The sequence below is a fragment of the Alexandromys fortis genome, unplaced genomic scaffold (genome assembly GCF_014885135.2).
Source record: "Alexandromys fortis isolate MF-2015 unplaced genomic scaffold, M_Fortis_MF-2015_v1.1 scaffold_8_1_9099942, whole genome shotgun sequence".
NCBI lineage: Eukaryota > Metazoa > Chordata > Mammalia > Rodentia > Cricetidae > Alexandromys > Alexandromys fortis.
In genome coordinates, this window is record NW_026067898.1 from 8,348,074 (window position 1) to 8,360,573 (window position 12,500).

General features: G+C 51.7%; 1 protein-coding gene across 1 annotated transcript; it reads left to right on the plus strand.

Moving 5' to 3' along the window:
- The first annotated feature begins 8,009 nt into the window (after window positions 1–8,009).
- Evx2 (even-skipped homeobox 2) lies at window positions 8,010–11,637 on the plus strand. The gene is made up of 3 exons (XM_050119460.1): window positions 8,010–8,436; window positions 9,343–9,620; window positions 10,918–11,637. Exons 1-3 carry the CDS (start codon window positions 8,010–8,012, stop codon window positions 11,635–11,637), a joined length of 1,425 nt encoding a protein of 474 aa, XP_049975417.1.
- The last annotated feature ends 863 nt before the right edge of the window (window positions 11,638–12,500 follow it).

Sequence of the window (12,500 nt, forward strand, 5' to 3'; positions counted from 1 at the left end):
CCTGGGGGGGGCCCCCCCCCCTCCCCCGCCCCCCCCCCCCCCCGACCCGGGAGTTTACTCTGCAGCCACCCCCTCGAGTTGATTGCGCGACGGCCCATCTCAGGCCTGTCTGCAAGGCGGGCGCCGAGGCCTGCGCCTCATCTCCACCACCGCTGTTTTTGCCACCTCTCTTCTGCTCCTCGAGCTGCACACCAAAATGAGGGTGGAGGACAGAGGTGGTCAGATGATGTGAAGACAGAGCAATCCTATTTTGTTGTTGTTGTTGGTTTTGTTTTTTTTTTTTTAAACCTGTTGCTTACTTAATCTTTCGTTGGTCTACCTCTACACCCTAAATTCAAGACAGCCCAGTTTTCTTACCTTGAACTTACCTAAAGGGTAAAAGCAATTCACACAAAGATCAGCCCGAGCAGAGTCTTGCTATACAGACACCATCAGGCCACAAACCAATCTCGAAGCGCCCTTGAGGCGCACCAGAGACTTACAACTCACCTCAGAGTCGCAAGCTGGACAGTCTGCGCAGCTAGGAAGTTTACGGATGCCAGCTCCACATCTCTTACCTCCCGGCAGCAGGGAGTCACTAAGAAGGCTGGCCTCTTCCCGGGCCCGCAGAAGACTGCGTGACCAGAGCGGGAGGAGAAAGCCACACTCAGACTGCCACGAATCCTCTGCGCCTTGCCCACAGCCTACCGGCCTCCAGCATTTTGCAGCCACCACCCACCCCCGCCCGTTACTCATACCAATTAATTGAAAACTTCACTTTCCCAGGGACCTTTGTTTCGCTTCCTTTTCCAGGCTGCCAACTGCAGAGAATTGAGTGTGCCAAGTTAAAAGGATTTCTTTTTTTCCCCAAGTAAAGTCGGGGCTGGTGATAGAAGCCGCCCAGAACGCCTAGGTCCGCCTAGGTCCGACTTCACGGGGATAGCGTTCGCTCTCACCGGAGCAGCTAATCCAACTTTGGGGGTGTATCTGCTACAGCTCTAATCCTTCTGTATTCCCACCTCATCCCAGTCCCAGTCATTCTTCTGCCCCAGAGTCCCAGCATAACTATTCTGGGATCTTAACCACTTAAGGGTCGCCCTTGTAAGTCCTGGGTCGAATCTAGGTCTCCTGGGAGCAATACTAGACTTGGTGAGTCAAAAGTGCTGGGTGGGTGGGTGTAAGAGCCTCAAAGTGAGCCACTGGGTGCTGTTCTATCGACCTTTCAGACCAGTTTACCTGTTAAGAAAATCATTCCTTTAAACGTGTGGTACTGGGGCCAGTTCGTCACCCAGCCACCCAGCGTTACTGCCCTCTGATTGAAAATAGGCTCTGAGAAAGAAGAAGAGAAAGAGTGAGCAGGTCTTCCTGGGCCTGGTCTGGTCTGACCTTGCAGGGTGGGCTGATGGCTTTGGGACTGTTGACACGAAAAACACAGTAACCATAAAAGGCTCAAATAAAGGGGGAAAGTTATAGGAGAGGTACTAGAAGAGAGGAGTAAGAGAATTTGTTTGACTTTTAAAAGTCCTAGACTCGTTCATGGTCAAATTCAAATCCAAAGAGTCTCTCCAGGGCTTTGTGGATCTGTGATGAGCAGCCATTTGTTGATCGGGATAGTTTTGATTACTCGAGAGAAGGGAAAAGTTAGTAACGGAAGCTAGATTGCATCTAAAGGGTCAGGTACTGGAGTTGCTGAGTTTTAAAAAGAGATTAGCAATTAAATGTTTTACTTTCCCTTGTTTTCCTTTCTGTTATTCAGAGAGAAACAGCATGGGAGAGCTTGGTATTTCTCCCCATGGCTTCAAACATTTGCAGAAATATTTTGAAGATACAACAGAATAAGCAGAAATAACTGGAAGCAATAATCTTTTGGTCTCCTAAAACTCAATATTTTAGTGATTTTGTGCTCTTTAAGCTTCAGTACTATCTGTATATACTCTGGCTAATACATTTAATAAACATTTTATCTTTAAAACAAAGATAAAAAGATAGAAAGAAGAGTTTGTCACATTCTGTGATTCCAGTTCACACATCAACCTTGGCTTATTTTTTCTTCCTTATGTTTTTTTCCTTGGCAAGAAATTAAGTTGTACTCAACTGGAGAAAAATTGGGATTAATACCCAGGTTGAAACCTCTCAATACGGCCTCATTCCCAATAATGCTTTGTGGTGTCATTATAGGACTTGGAGTTTTCTGCCGATTTCAAAGGTTATTTAGAAATAGAGGAAGTTTTGATGAATGAACTTTGCCCTTTGCTATCCCGGGGTTTTCTGTGACTTCAACAAAGTTAAGTGTTAGGTATGCAGGAGGAGCAGGTTATACCCAGAGAAAGGTTCTGAGAAGTCACATAGGTAGAGCCCCAAATCCCCAGCACCCCAGGGAAGTTTCTGCTATTGGGCCATGCGGAGGTTTACTGCTAGGCAATGCTGGGATTGCTTTATAGATGAACTAGTAAGGTTGTTAGTTTATAAGGTGATAGACAGGTATGGAGAGGATTCCGAGGTGAAATGGGGAGAAATATTTTCAATTTAGCTTGTGTATCTTGTGTCCAAATTCTATCCAAGTTAAAATTTAATTACAATCCTTTATTTTCTTTCACGTTTGAGGCACAGATCCACTCTTCAGCCTAGACTGGATCAAAATTCCAAAAGGGGTGGGATTACAGGTATAAGCCACTATGCCGGCTTTATAACCATTTTCGTCAGATGTCCAAGAGCACGGGGCGAGCCCTATATTTGTGTGTGGGTGTATCACAGTGGAAATTTAACACAAGAAGCAGGTTTTGTTAAGCAAAAAGAGTTTTGCAATGACAAGTGTCTCCAAATCCTTACCGATTGCTCTGTGAAAAGTTTTTGACGTATTTCCCGATTTTGGTGAAAAACTCATGCTGTCTTTTGTGGCTCCTTCGCTCTTCTTCCTCCTTCACTCGCTCCTAGCCCTTCCTTCCCTCCTGAAGAGGGAATTTCAACAGTTCCTTTAGAGAATTTTAATCTCTTCTGGAGTCACAGCCTCTATTCTTTCTTGAAGATTTTACGAATTTGTATGTCTATTTGGGGATGGAAAGTGGATGGATAGAGACTTAGCATTTAGACGTATTGAAGTGTTCTGCTTACCAAGGTAGCAATGAGCTCAATTAACCACATCATTGCTGCCTATTTCAGCCAGGACGGCAGGGTCTTGTCAGAACGGGGTTGTGGGAGAGTCCTTTGAAAGTATTTACCTTGCTGGTCACAACCAGGAAATACAGGGTATCTTACAGATAACTTACAGTTAACTTTTGAGAAGCCAAAGATTTAGTAGAAAAAGTCTCAATTCAGAAACAAAGTCTTAAGTTGATTAGGATTGGTTGCTTAGTGTTCTTAACCATGCCTGTCTGCTGGCGCTGTAACGTATTTTCCCTTCTCCAGCTAATAACCCACTTCACTCAGTCTGGGGGGAAAACAAAAGAGCAAACAAAGTACAAAGTAAAACTCAAACAAAAATCCTCTGATGTAGAAAAGGGGTTTTAGCAACAATCAGAAAATGCAATCCTGTGTTTGGGGCACTAGCTGTATCTCGAGGTGGAATCCTTTTGGGTTTAGAAACAGAATTAGTCTCTATTAAAGGAAAATCTCATGCAACAACAAAGACCTTCTCCATATACCACGTGATTCTTTAAAACTTCCAAGGTTGCCTCCCATAGTACAGCAGGCCCTTATTTGAGATGGGGAGAACTCCTCTAGCCTTGGACGGTAGGAAACAGGGGGGAGCATCTTCCCTGCCAAAGAAACACTGAGTTTTACTGCAGTGGAGACTCTGGGAAGATAGGGCCAGAGCTGGAGGACCGAATAACTTCCTGCTTTCTTTCTAAATAGAAGCAGATTGTGATTCGCTGTTTTGTCTCACGTTTGAAAGCATGAGTTTCTAGCAACACACTTTCCTAACTGTCAGCAGTGAGGTCAAATAGAAGTCTATCACCACTTCAAATCCTTCACGTTCTCTATGGGCAACCCACGAGGTTATGGGTAGCAGCAAGGCAAATTTGGAAACCGCCAAACATGTAGGAGGAGCTTGAGAGGCTGATGAAGGATGTCGGTGGAGGGACTTGGGATCCCTGAAAGGCGCCTGCAATTCCCCGCGCCTGGCGCTAGATGTCTCTGCAAGTTCTTGGGTCTCATCTGATGGTACACAAACTCCAGACAGGCGGCAAGTCTGAGCCGCCTTAGAGTCTAGAAAGAGAGTACCCACCCAAATCCTCACCTGCAACCGTCCTAGGGTAGCCTGAAATTGCAGGGGGTGGGGGAGAGAAGGAAAACGGATGCAACTGGGCTGACCAGATGAGGCAGAGTGCTAGGGCTTGACTGCGAAGCAATGGGAACATGAAGTCGCTCTAGCGAAGGCAGGCTTGGTTACTCCAACCCTCATTCTCTCCTATAAATCGAAACCTGCTTGTGAGGACCGCACTCAGCCTAAAGAAAACGCGCCAGGCCCACAGCTCAGACTCTGGAGGCGCGTGCAGTCCTTTCACCACCGTCTGCAATCCCAACTCTCCAGCGGGCCTGAGGCTCACATCAGCCTGAGAACCGGAGGCTCCTACTGATTGGAGCCCTCCATCAGGAAGCCTAGAGCTGGCTCAGACCACCCCACTGTGCCGGCCTATTGCAACTCCTGCTTTATTTTCGACCCACCCTTCTGCAAATCCGAAGCAAAATCGTACCTGAAGTCATAGACCAAATGTTTAACAGTTTACTTGGGGGACCCGCTGTTTACAAGAAACAAATACTTAGTTTGGAGGCCTAACCCCACCCGAGGAGAAAAAAGAAAGACAGGAAGGAAGAAAGGAAGGAAGGAAGGAAGGAAGGAAGGGAGGGAGGGAGAAGAGGAAAGGATAGATAGATAGATAGATAGATAGATAGATAGATAGAGAAAGAGAGGGGGTGGGTGCAATCACAAGAAAAATCAAGAAAAATAGGTTTTGTCCTTCCTTTTTGTCGTTCTTTCCACCAAAGCTGTGCTTTTGGATAATTTGGAGTAAGAGTTTCCTGCATGTCACCTCACTCCTCCATCTTCAAGATTCCTTTGAAGTCATGGGCATGTGTTTGAGTCTTGTGTAACTGGGTGGTCCTGTACTTTGCTGGTGGTAATTTGAGGACACCAAAGGCTGAAAACAGGGACAGTTTCTAGTCGCTGTGAAATGTTACTCTCCGCTAAAGGAAAAGTTAAGGATGCCTTTCACCGTGAAAGTTCCCAAGTGTTCTTGCTGCAACAAAACCATCTAGAAATACATTATTAGTATTACTTAAAAGGAACAAAATAGCTTTGAAACCACCAGCGATTGAAGACGTCGAGGAGAAATGGTATTTTCCAGTTTCTGAGGTCGGGTTCGGCCAACTTTTGGAGCCAGGGGCGGTGAGTCCTAGAAGGGAAGAAATGGAAGACCCGCAGGCAAAGGAAAAGGGGGTCATCTTTTTAGGCCGCTGAGGCTTCTGTGACTGAAAAGCAGCTCACAGCCGCTGAAACCGCGAGGAAAACAGACGGGGGCGCCAAATGACAGCCATAAAGGCTTCAGGAGGATTTCCGCCCAGGCTGAGCGACCACTTGCTGCCAGGGGCCTGGCCCCCCACGGAGCCTAGCCTAGACCAAAGATTCTCTTATAATCCCCTGGGTAAGCAAGGATTGGGTAGCAGGACCCCTCCTCCCCGGGACACTGGAGCAGCGACAGCCAGGACGGGTGGAACTGGGCATCCTGGCTGAAAAGCCGGTGGGGTTGACTGCAGGACTGGGCTTCTATCCTGCAAATTGCCTATAGAGTAGCCTGCTCGAGGAGAATAGAGCTGCCAGGGGCCGGATGACCACTAGGGTAGGATAGACTACCCTAGGGAAAGGGGCAAAGGTGGATGCTGGATCAAGTTCTCAAATGGAGGCCATAGCCCACCAGACAATTCTTAGTCTGCGAGCCTATCTAGCTTTCCACTTAGGATTTTAAATATGTGGGGTTGACTTTCTCAGCAAAGCTTGCTTGTAGAAATAAGTTGGCGCCAAGGGGAAGAGGAGAGAGACTTTAGGCATTGACTATATATGTGTACACGTGTATATAAATATACTTCACACCTCAACTCCCCTTACATTCCTGACGCGCCCCCAACGGGTCCAAGGTTAAAAAGAAAGCGCCAATGGACAGATGGGCAATTAGATTAGGGGTTTGCCCCTTAACACACCCCAACGTGCTGGGTGTGTCCCAAAGAGGGAAGGAGGGGGCCCAGGTTAGGGCTTGAGTTGGTGTTGCAACCAGGATGCAAAACCCGAGACCAGCGCCCCGCTTGCCAGGCTCTCCAGGTTGCTTCGGAAGCTCACACGCTGTACCACTGAGCACTGTCTCCGTCCTCCGTGAACCTCGCCAGTGCGGGCGAATCTCTGCCTCAGGGACAGCCAGAGAGAGCGAACCGACACGACGCACCCAAGTCGGGCAGGGTGGGGCGCAAGCGCAGGAGATGAGCGGATTTGAGTGAAGATTGATCTTCCTTAAAATGGTTGCCACCGGCGTCATTATGACTATCAAAGTTATCGCCAAGAGGCTCAGCCTCCAGGCTCGGGCGGACGGGAGAAGAGGCAAGGCTGGTCGGAGACTCTCTGCGCCCCCACCCAGCACCAGGAACACAAGGGGCCACAGGTAAGAAGCTAGTGTGTAGTGGGGGAGCCCGGAGATGTGGAAGAACAGCAAAGTGGGGAAGAGGGCAGCAGGAGATTCCCCCCTCCACTTTGACTCCTCCACACCCGTTGCTTTACCACAAATACCTCTATTTAGGAAGGGTGTGGGGTGTGGGATGGCAATTTTAAAAAGTGGATTCGGAGCGGCCCTTATGGTACGGTAAATCACGATTGTGTTTAAAGTTAGCTGTCAGATTCTACTATCAAACCGTCCAGTCTAGTTCATTTCCTCTAGGGGAAAAGCCGAGGGTGAGAAGCTTATCTACCAGTCCGATTATAAAACTAAAAATCTAGGGTCTCCGAGTTCAGAAGTCAGTCTGAAAACAGTGGTAGAAAATCAGAGACGGTGTAATGATTTCCGTTCGGCCCTATGTACCTCCCCAGCCACGTAGCAAGAAAGCATTTTCAGAAGTCCATAAGATATTCTCTATTCCTCTCTCTCTCTCTCTCTCTCTCTCTCTCTCTCTCTCTCTCTCATTCAGGCTGAGAGAAGTAAGGAGAGAAAGAACTCAGGGTCCTATTTGTTAAATAAAATACTTATTATTAATATTTGGTTCTTAAAACAGAAAGATAAGTAATCCTGACAGGAGCAGGCACCAAGGTCTTCTTATGCAGCTCTTCCTGTATCCTCCCCCTTGCCCGCCCCCTTACGCCCCCAGCTTGTAAATGTTAAAACAAAACAAAACAAAACAAAAAAAACTTCCCAAGGATCCACTCTGGAATATCAAAGCATTATCTATTATTTAACACGTTATCTGTGTCCGTGGAAAAAATGAGGAAGGCACTGCGTGATTAGGACCTAAGGGGCAACCCAGCAAACTGAGAGCGTAATGATGCCCCTAAATGAAGGGGGAAATGTGCCTCGGCGTGCTCTATTAATCAGACTGTCAATTTCACCCCCGAGGCCAAACCCCCGGGCGAGCAGAGCTGGCTGGGAGCGGGCAAAGGACCGGAGCCTTCTTCCTCACTTGTCGTGTCTTCTCGTCTCCTACCTGGATCTATTTGTCTGCTCTGAAGTCGCCTTCATTACCCACTGACAGGAGCGTGTATTTATTTGCTTATAAACCTGTTACAATAAATGATTATTCGGACGGCGTCATTCGTACCTTAATGACGAGCGGGCGCTACTTTTTGATGAATGACATCTCCGACTCGGAAGGATGTATGGGTCATTTTGACCAGTCATTCCCTCGCTCTGGCATCCCACAATTTTTCCGCCTCCCTCCAAAAGAGATAATAATATTTAGAGCCGCTTGCTGGGGCTGAATGAGAATCAGCCCTAGGCGCAGCCCATCATTAAGACGGGACAGCCAGGCCACTGTGACATTTTTTTTAGAAAGCTGAGATGATGGAAAGAATAAGAAAAGAGATGATTCTGATGGAGAGAGGGCTCCATAGCCCTACTGCTACCAAGAGGTTCTCCAATTTGTCCGATTCGGCTGGCAGTGCTGTGCTGGAGGCCTTGGAAAATTCGCAGCACCCGGCTCGCCTCAGTCCGCGCCTGCCGTCCGCTCCCCTGCACGGCGCGCTGGGAGACCTCCCCGCCAAGGGCAAATTCGAAATAGACACTTTGTTCAACCTGCAGCACCCGAGCAGCGAAAGCACCGTCTCCTCCGAAATCGCCTCCGCCACCGAGAGCCGCAAGAAGTCTGGTCATTATTCAGAAGCGGCCGCCGAGGCCGACATGAGCAGCGACGTGGAGGTGGGGTGCTCGGCACTGCGCTCCCCCGGCGGCCTGGGCGCTGCGCCGCTCAAGGAAAACAATGCCAAAGGTAACCGGGCAGCCGCGGATTCTAGCCCCATCCTCCGAGCTCCCTCGCGGGTCCCGCCAGTTCTTTCCACACCTTGGCGGGTCTGCGACTTGCAACTAGAGTGATGCACCAAGCGGGCAGGGGCAGGGGAGGGACGCATGCTGGGGACCATACCCTCTGGTTCTGCTCTTTGAGCCTCCCAACGCAGCCTGCCCCCGCCTGTGGAGCCTAAGGAATCAGGCCCACTCGCCCAGGCTCCTGCCCCAGTCGGAACAAATGTTTCCGCTTGCGGATCTAAGAGCCGAGGCGAGGCGACACGGTTGCTCACTTGCTCTAGGGGAAGGGTGCACTGGGCAGGGGCTCCGAACTCTGCTGCCTCTGGAGCCCCCAGGGCCGGCTTGAGGGGGAACTCCTCTGGATAAATCTGAGACAGCCTGGCCCGCACCTCGGCACAACCGCTTACAACAGCAGCAGAAAAGAGTTGAAAAGTAGACATCCCCTCCCCCTTTACAGACTCGGGTTTGAGCGGCAGATGCTTTAAAAAGCTTAAGATATTTTAAACCTAAAGGCTGTCAAAGAAAGGCTGGAGGCCGGTCTGTGGTTTCCAGACCATGTCGAAACCACAGCTTCTCAAACTGCGTCCGAGGTAGGCATTTTTCCCTCGGCCAATTTTCCTACCGAGTGGAAATTTTCTAATTATCGAGAAAAGAACAACCCTCTTAAATTCCGTTCCTATTATTTGGTTAGGAAGGGCTCCCCAAACTTCATTGATTCCATTAACGGCGGCAATTTGTAAGCCTGACAGACCCCATCAATTCTGACAGCGACTTTCCTTCCCGAAAGCACTTTTGCCACCAGTTAGCAACCCCAGCTCAGGGTTCTCTGCCCCTGCAGCTACTCATGCTTTGTGGATTGTTTGCTTGCTAGGGTACGCGGAGAGCGGCTCAGTCGCGGGTACCACGACGTCGGCCTCCGGCTCGGGCCTCGGCAGTCTGCACGGAGGTGGCGGCGGCAACAGCGGGGGTGCGGCGTTGGGTGGCTCTGGCTCTAGCTCCGGCGCCGATCAGGTGCGGCGATACCGTACGGCGTTCACCCGTGAACAGATCGCGCGCCTGGAGAAGGAGTTCTACCGGGAGAATTACGTGTCTCGGCCTCGCCGATGCGAGCTGGCCGCTGCTCTCAACCTGCCCGAAACCACTATCAAGGTATCGATTCTGGCGCCTGCCAGCTCAGGCCTCCCTCGGGGCACCTGGCTGATGTATTTCTTTACCCCTCTTTTCTGCTTTTCTGGGTGGCGAGAGTTAGCTGTGGAAGTCCACCAGGATTTGTCACCGAAGGAGTAGGCTTATTTATTTCTCCCATGCGAATCCCAATCGGCTGGCGGGTCTGGCTGACCTGAGATGGCGCCCTGAATCGTCAGGCCCATACTTCAGACCTCGCTCTGCTCAATTCTGCAATTCTGTCCAGGTGACTCCTAACCTGTGCCCAAGGTCCTACTTTGCTCTAAGCGACAAGGCGGGCTTGTTTTTGTTCCTCTGGTACAAACCCGAGGTGAAACTTTTCATTTGTTCCTGATCTTGAAGATTTATTTCTAACATTAATCGTTAACATTTGAAGAAAAGGTTACATTATTTAAAAAAAATCGATTGAGAATGTAGTTTCCTAAAGAATTTTTCTCTTGGATAACGGGAAACAACAAAATTGTCCTTGTTTATATATAGATATATGTAGGTTATCAATTTTTATTATGCACCCAGAAGAGATGGCTGGAACCTGGGTAGACTTGGGGAGCAGTTGGCGGAGCGTTGGACTCTCTAGCAAAAGGAGCCACCCCACGGGATAGGAGATGGGTACAGAAGTCCTTCAGTTTGATCGGGGCTTTCTTTCATTTAGAGTTGTGACGAATGACGTCTTTATTAGCTACTAGGCTAGGAGGGGTAGCGAAGTTCCCTTCCCAGGTTCTGGGTACCTAGCTTTGTGCCACTCATTTAAAGCAAATGATTCCAACAAAAATCATCCTTCCAATACCCTAATCGGACCCATACCCTGGGGAACGGTCCTTGCAGCTCCGAGGGCTCAAGACCTGGAGCCGCTGCCTCTCAGAAAAACTGGAGACAGCCTCTCTTCAAAGGCTGCCCGGAATCCCCGTGCAAATCCTGGGATTGACAGACCGGTGTTCAGTGAGGCTGGGCACCGGTGGGTGGGTAGACAGAGGGAGATAAAAGGTTGGTTTGGGAGGAGGAAAAAATAAAAGCAAGTGTAGAGTCAGAATCTGAGGAGTCGCATAAAACACGGAAGAGGAGATTCTTTTGACTGTGGAGGGTGTGTTCTAGGAGGCCCGCAAGTTTCTGCGCACCTTGTCCCATCCCGGAGAGTAAGGGGATTGAGCCAGGGAAGTAGGCCAGGCTCCCCCGGGATCGGGAAAGGGTTTGGAGACTCTGGGCGGGGACTGGAAATACCCAGCGCTCCCTAACCCGGGCGGTGGCGCGGCTGTCCCCGCAGGTGTGGTTCCAGAACCGGCGCATGAAGGACAAACGGCAGCGCCTGGCCATGTCGTGGCCGCATCCAGCGGACCCCAGCTTCTACACCTACATGATGACGCACGCGGCGGCCACCGGAAGCCTACCCTACCCTTTCCACTCGCACGTGCCGCTGCACTACTACCCGCACGTGGGCGTCACCGCGGCTGCAGCGGCGGCCGCAGCCTCGGGAGCTGCAGCGGCGGCGTCGTCGCCCTTCGCCACTTCCATCCGTCCTCTGGACACCTTCCGTGCGCTCTCGCATCCCTACTCGCGGCCCGAGCTGCTCTGCAGCTTCCGCCACCCCGGGCTCTACCAGGCTCCCGCCGCCGCCGCCGGGCTCAACAGCGCGGCGTCGGCGGCTGCTGCAGCGGCGGCTGCAGCTGCAGCGGCCTCCTCGGCGGCGGCGGCCGGGGCGCCCCCCAGCGGCAGCTCGGCGCCCTGCTCGTGCCTCAGTTGCCACAGCAGCCAGTCCGCCGCCGCCGCCGCCGCCGCCGCAGCCGCAGCGCTGGGCTCCCGGGGCGCCGGTGGCGGCGGCGGCGGCGGCGGCGGAGCAGCCGGGACGGCGGGCGCCTCGGACTTTGGCTGCAGCGCCGCCGCGCCGCGCTCCGAGAGCGGCTTCTTGCCCTACTCGGCCGCGGTGCTCAGCAAGACCGCCGTCAGCCCGCCCGACCAGAGGGACGAGGCGCCGCTCACCAGATAACTACGCCGCCGCCAGGGGCCGCGCCGGCCGCTCGGTGTGCGTCCCCTCGGGCCCCCCCGCATGGCCCTCGGCTAGTGCTGCCGCTAGGGGGCGCCCCGGGGTACCGGAGGGCGAAAGAAATCTGCCCGAGTTGGGGGGCGGGGAGGAGCCGGCGCGAAGGCCTGGAGGGGTCCCCCCCTCCAAATGATCTCTATTTTTGTATCTCCGACCTAGCTGTTTCCCCACCCCCACCCCTACGCCTTCTAAACGTGGTTCCCGCTTTGTAGGTCCGGCTTTCCGCTGGTCTGGAGGCCTTGGTCTCCGGGAAGACAGCTCCCCAGGGCTAGTCAGACTCCAGGGTGTCCTGTCCCGGCTGATCACCCCCCGGGGCCGAGTCGCCCGGGGGAGTGGCTAGAAGCTATGGGACACCGTGACAAAGAGAGAGAGAGAGAGAGAGAGAGAGCTCTGTGGGAGCGTCACCCCGGAGATGAGATTCATGCTGCTGCCCTTTCTTGTCTTTAAACTAGGGGGAGAAGGAAAAGGCAGATTTTCTCAGTCTCAGCTTGTTAGGGGCCTTTGTCCGAGGGGGAGCAGGAGGATGAAGTGTGAAAAGCCAACGAGGCAGGCGAAGGCGAGATGTCTTTCTCAGCGCGCAGGGCTGCTGCGGTCTTCTCCAAAAGGACAAAGCCGAGGTGGGAAAGGGTGGCGGCCACGGCGCTTTCTTCTTTCCAGTCCACTACAGTTCTCTTTAGTTTTTGGTTTCAGTGCTTAGGAAATGAAACGGTTTTTCGTGTGCATAGTTTATGCAAAATGTAATGGGTAACGAGGTTGGCACAGCAAGGCCAAGCGAGGAAAGGGAAACCGAGAGAAGGTGAGAGCCAGGC

Coding starts and splice junctions, on each gene's coding strand:
- Evx2 (XM_050119460.1), top strand. CDS start 8,010: ATGATGGAAAGAATAAGAAAAGAGATGATTCTGATGGAGAGAGGGCTC. Junction 8,437..9,342: donor CAAGGAAAACAATGCCAAAG/GTAACCGGGCAG, acceptor TTTGCTTGCTAG/GGTACGCGGAGAGCGGCTCA. Junction 9,621..10,917: donor TGCCCGAAACCACTATCAAG/GTATCGATTCTG, acceptor CTGTCCCCGCAG/GTGTGGTTCCAGAACCGGCG.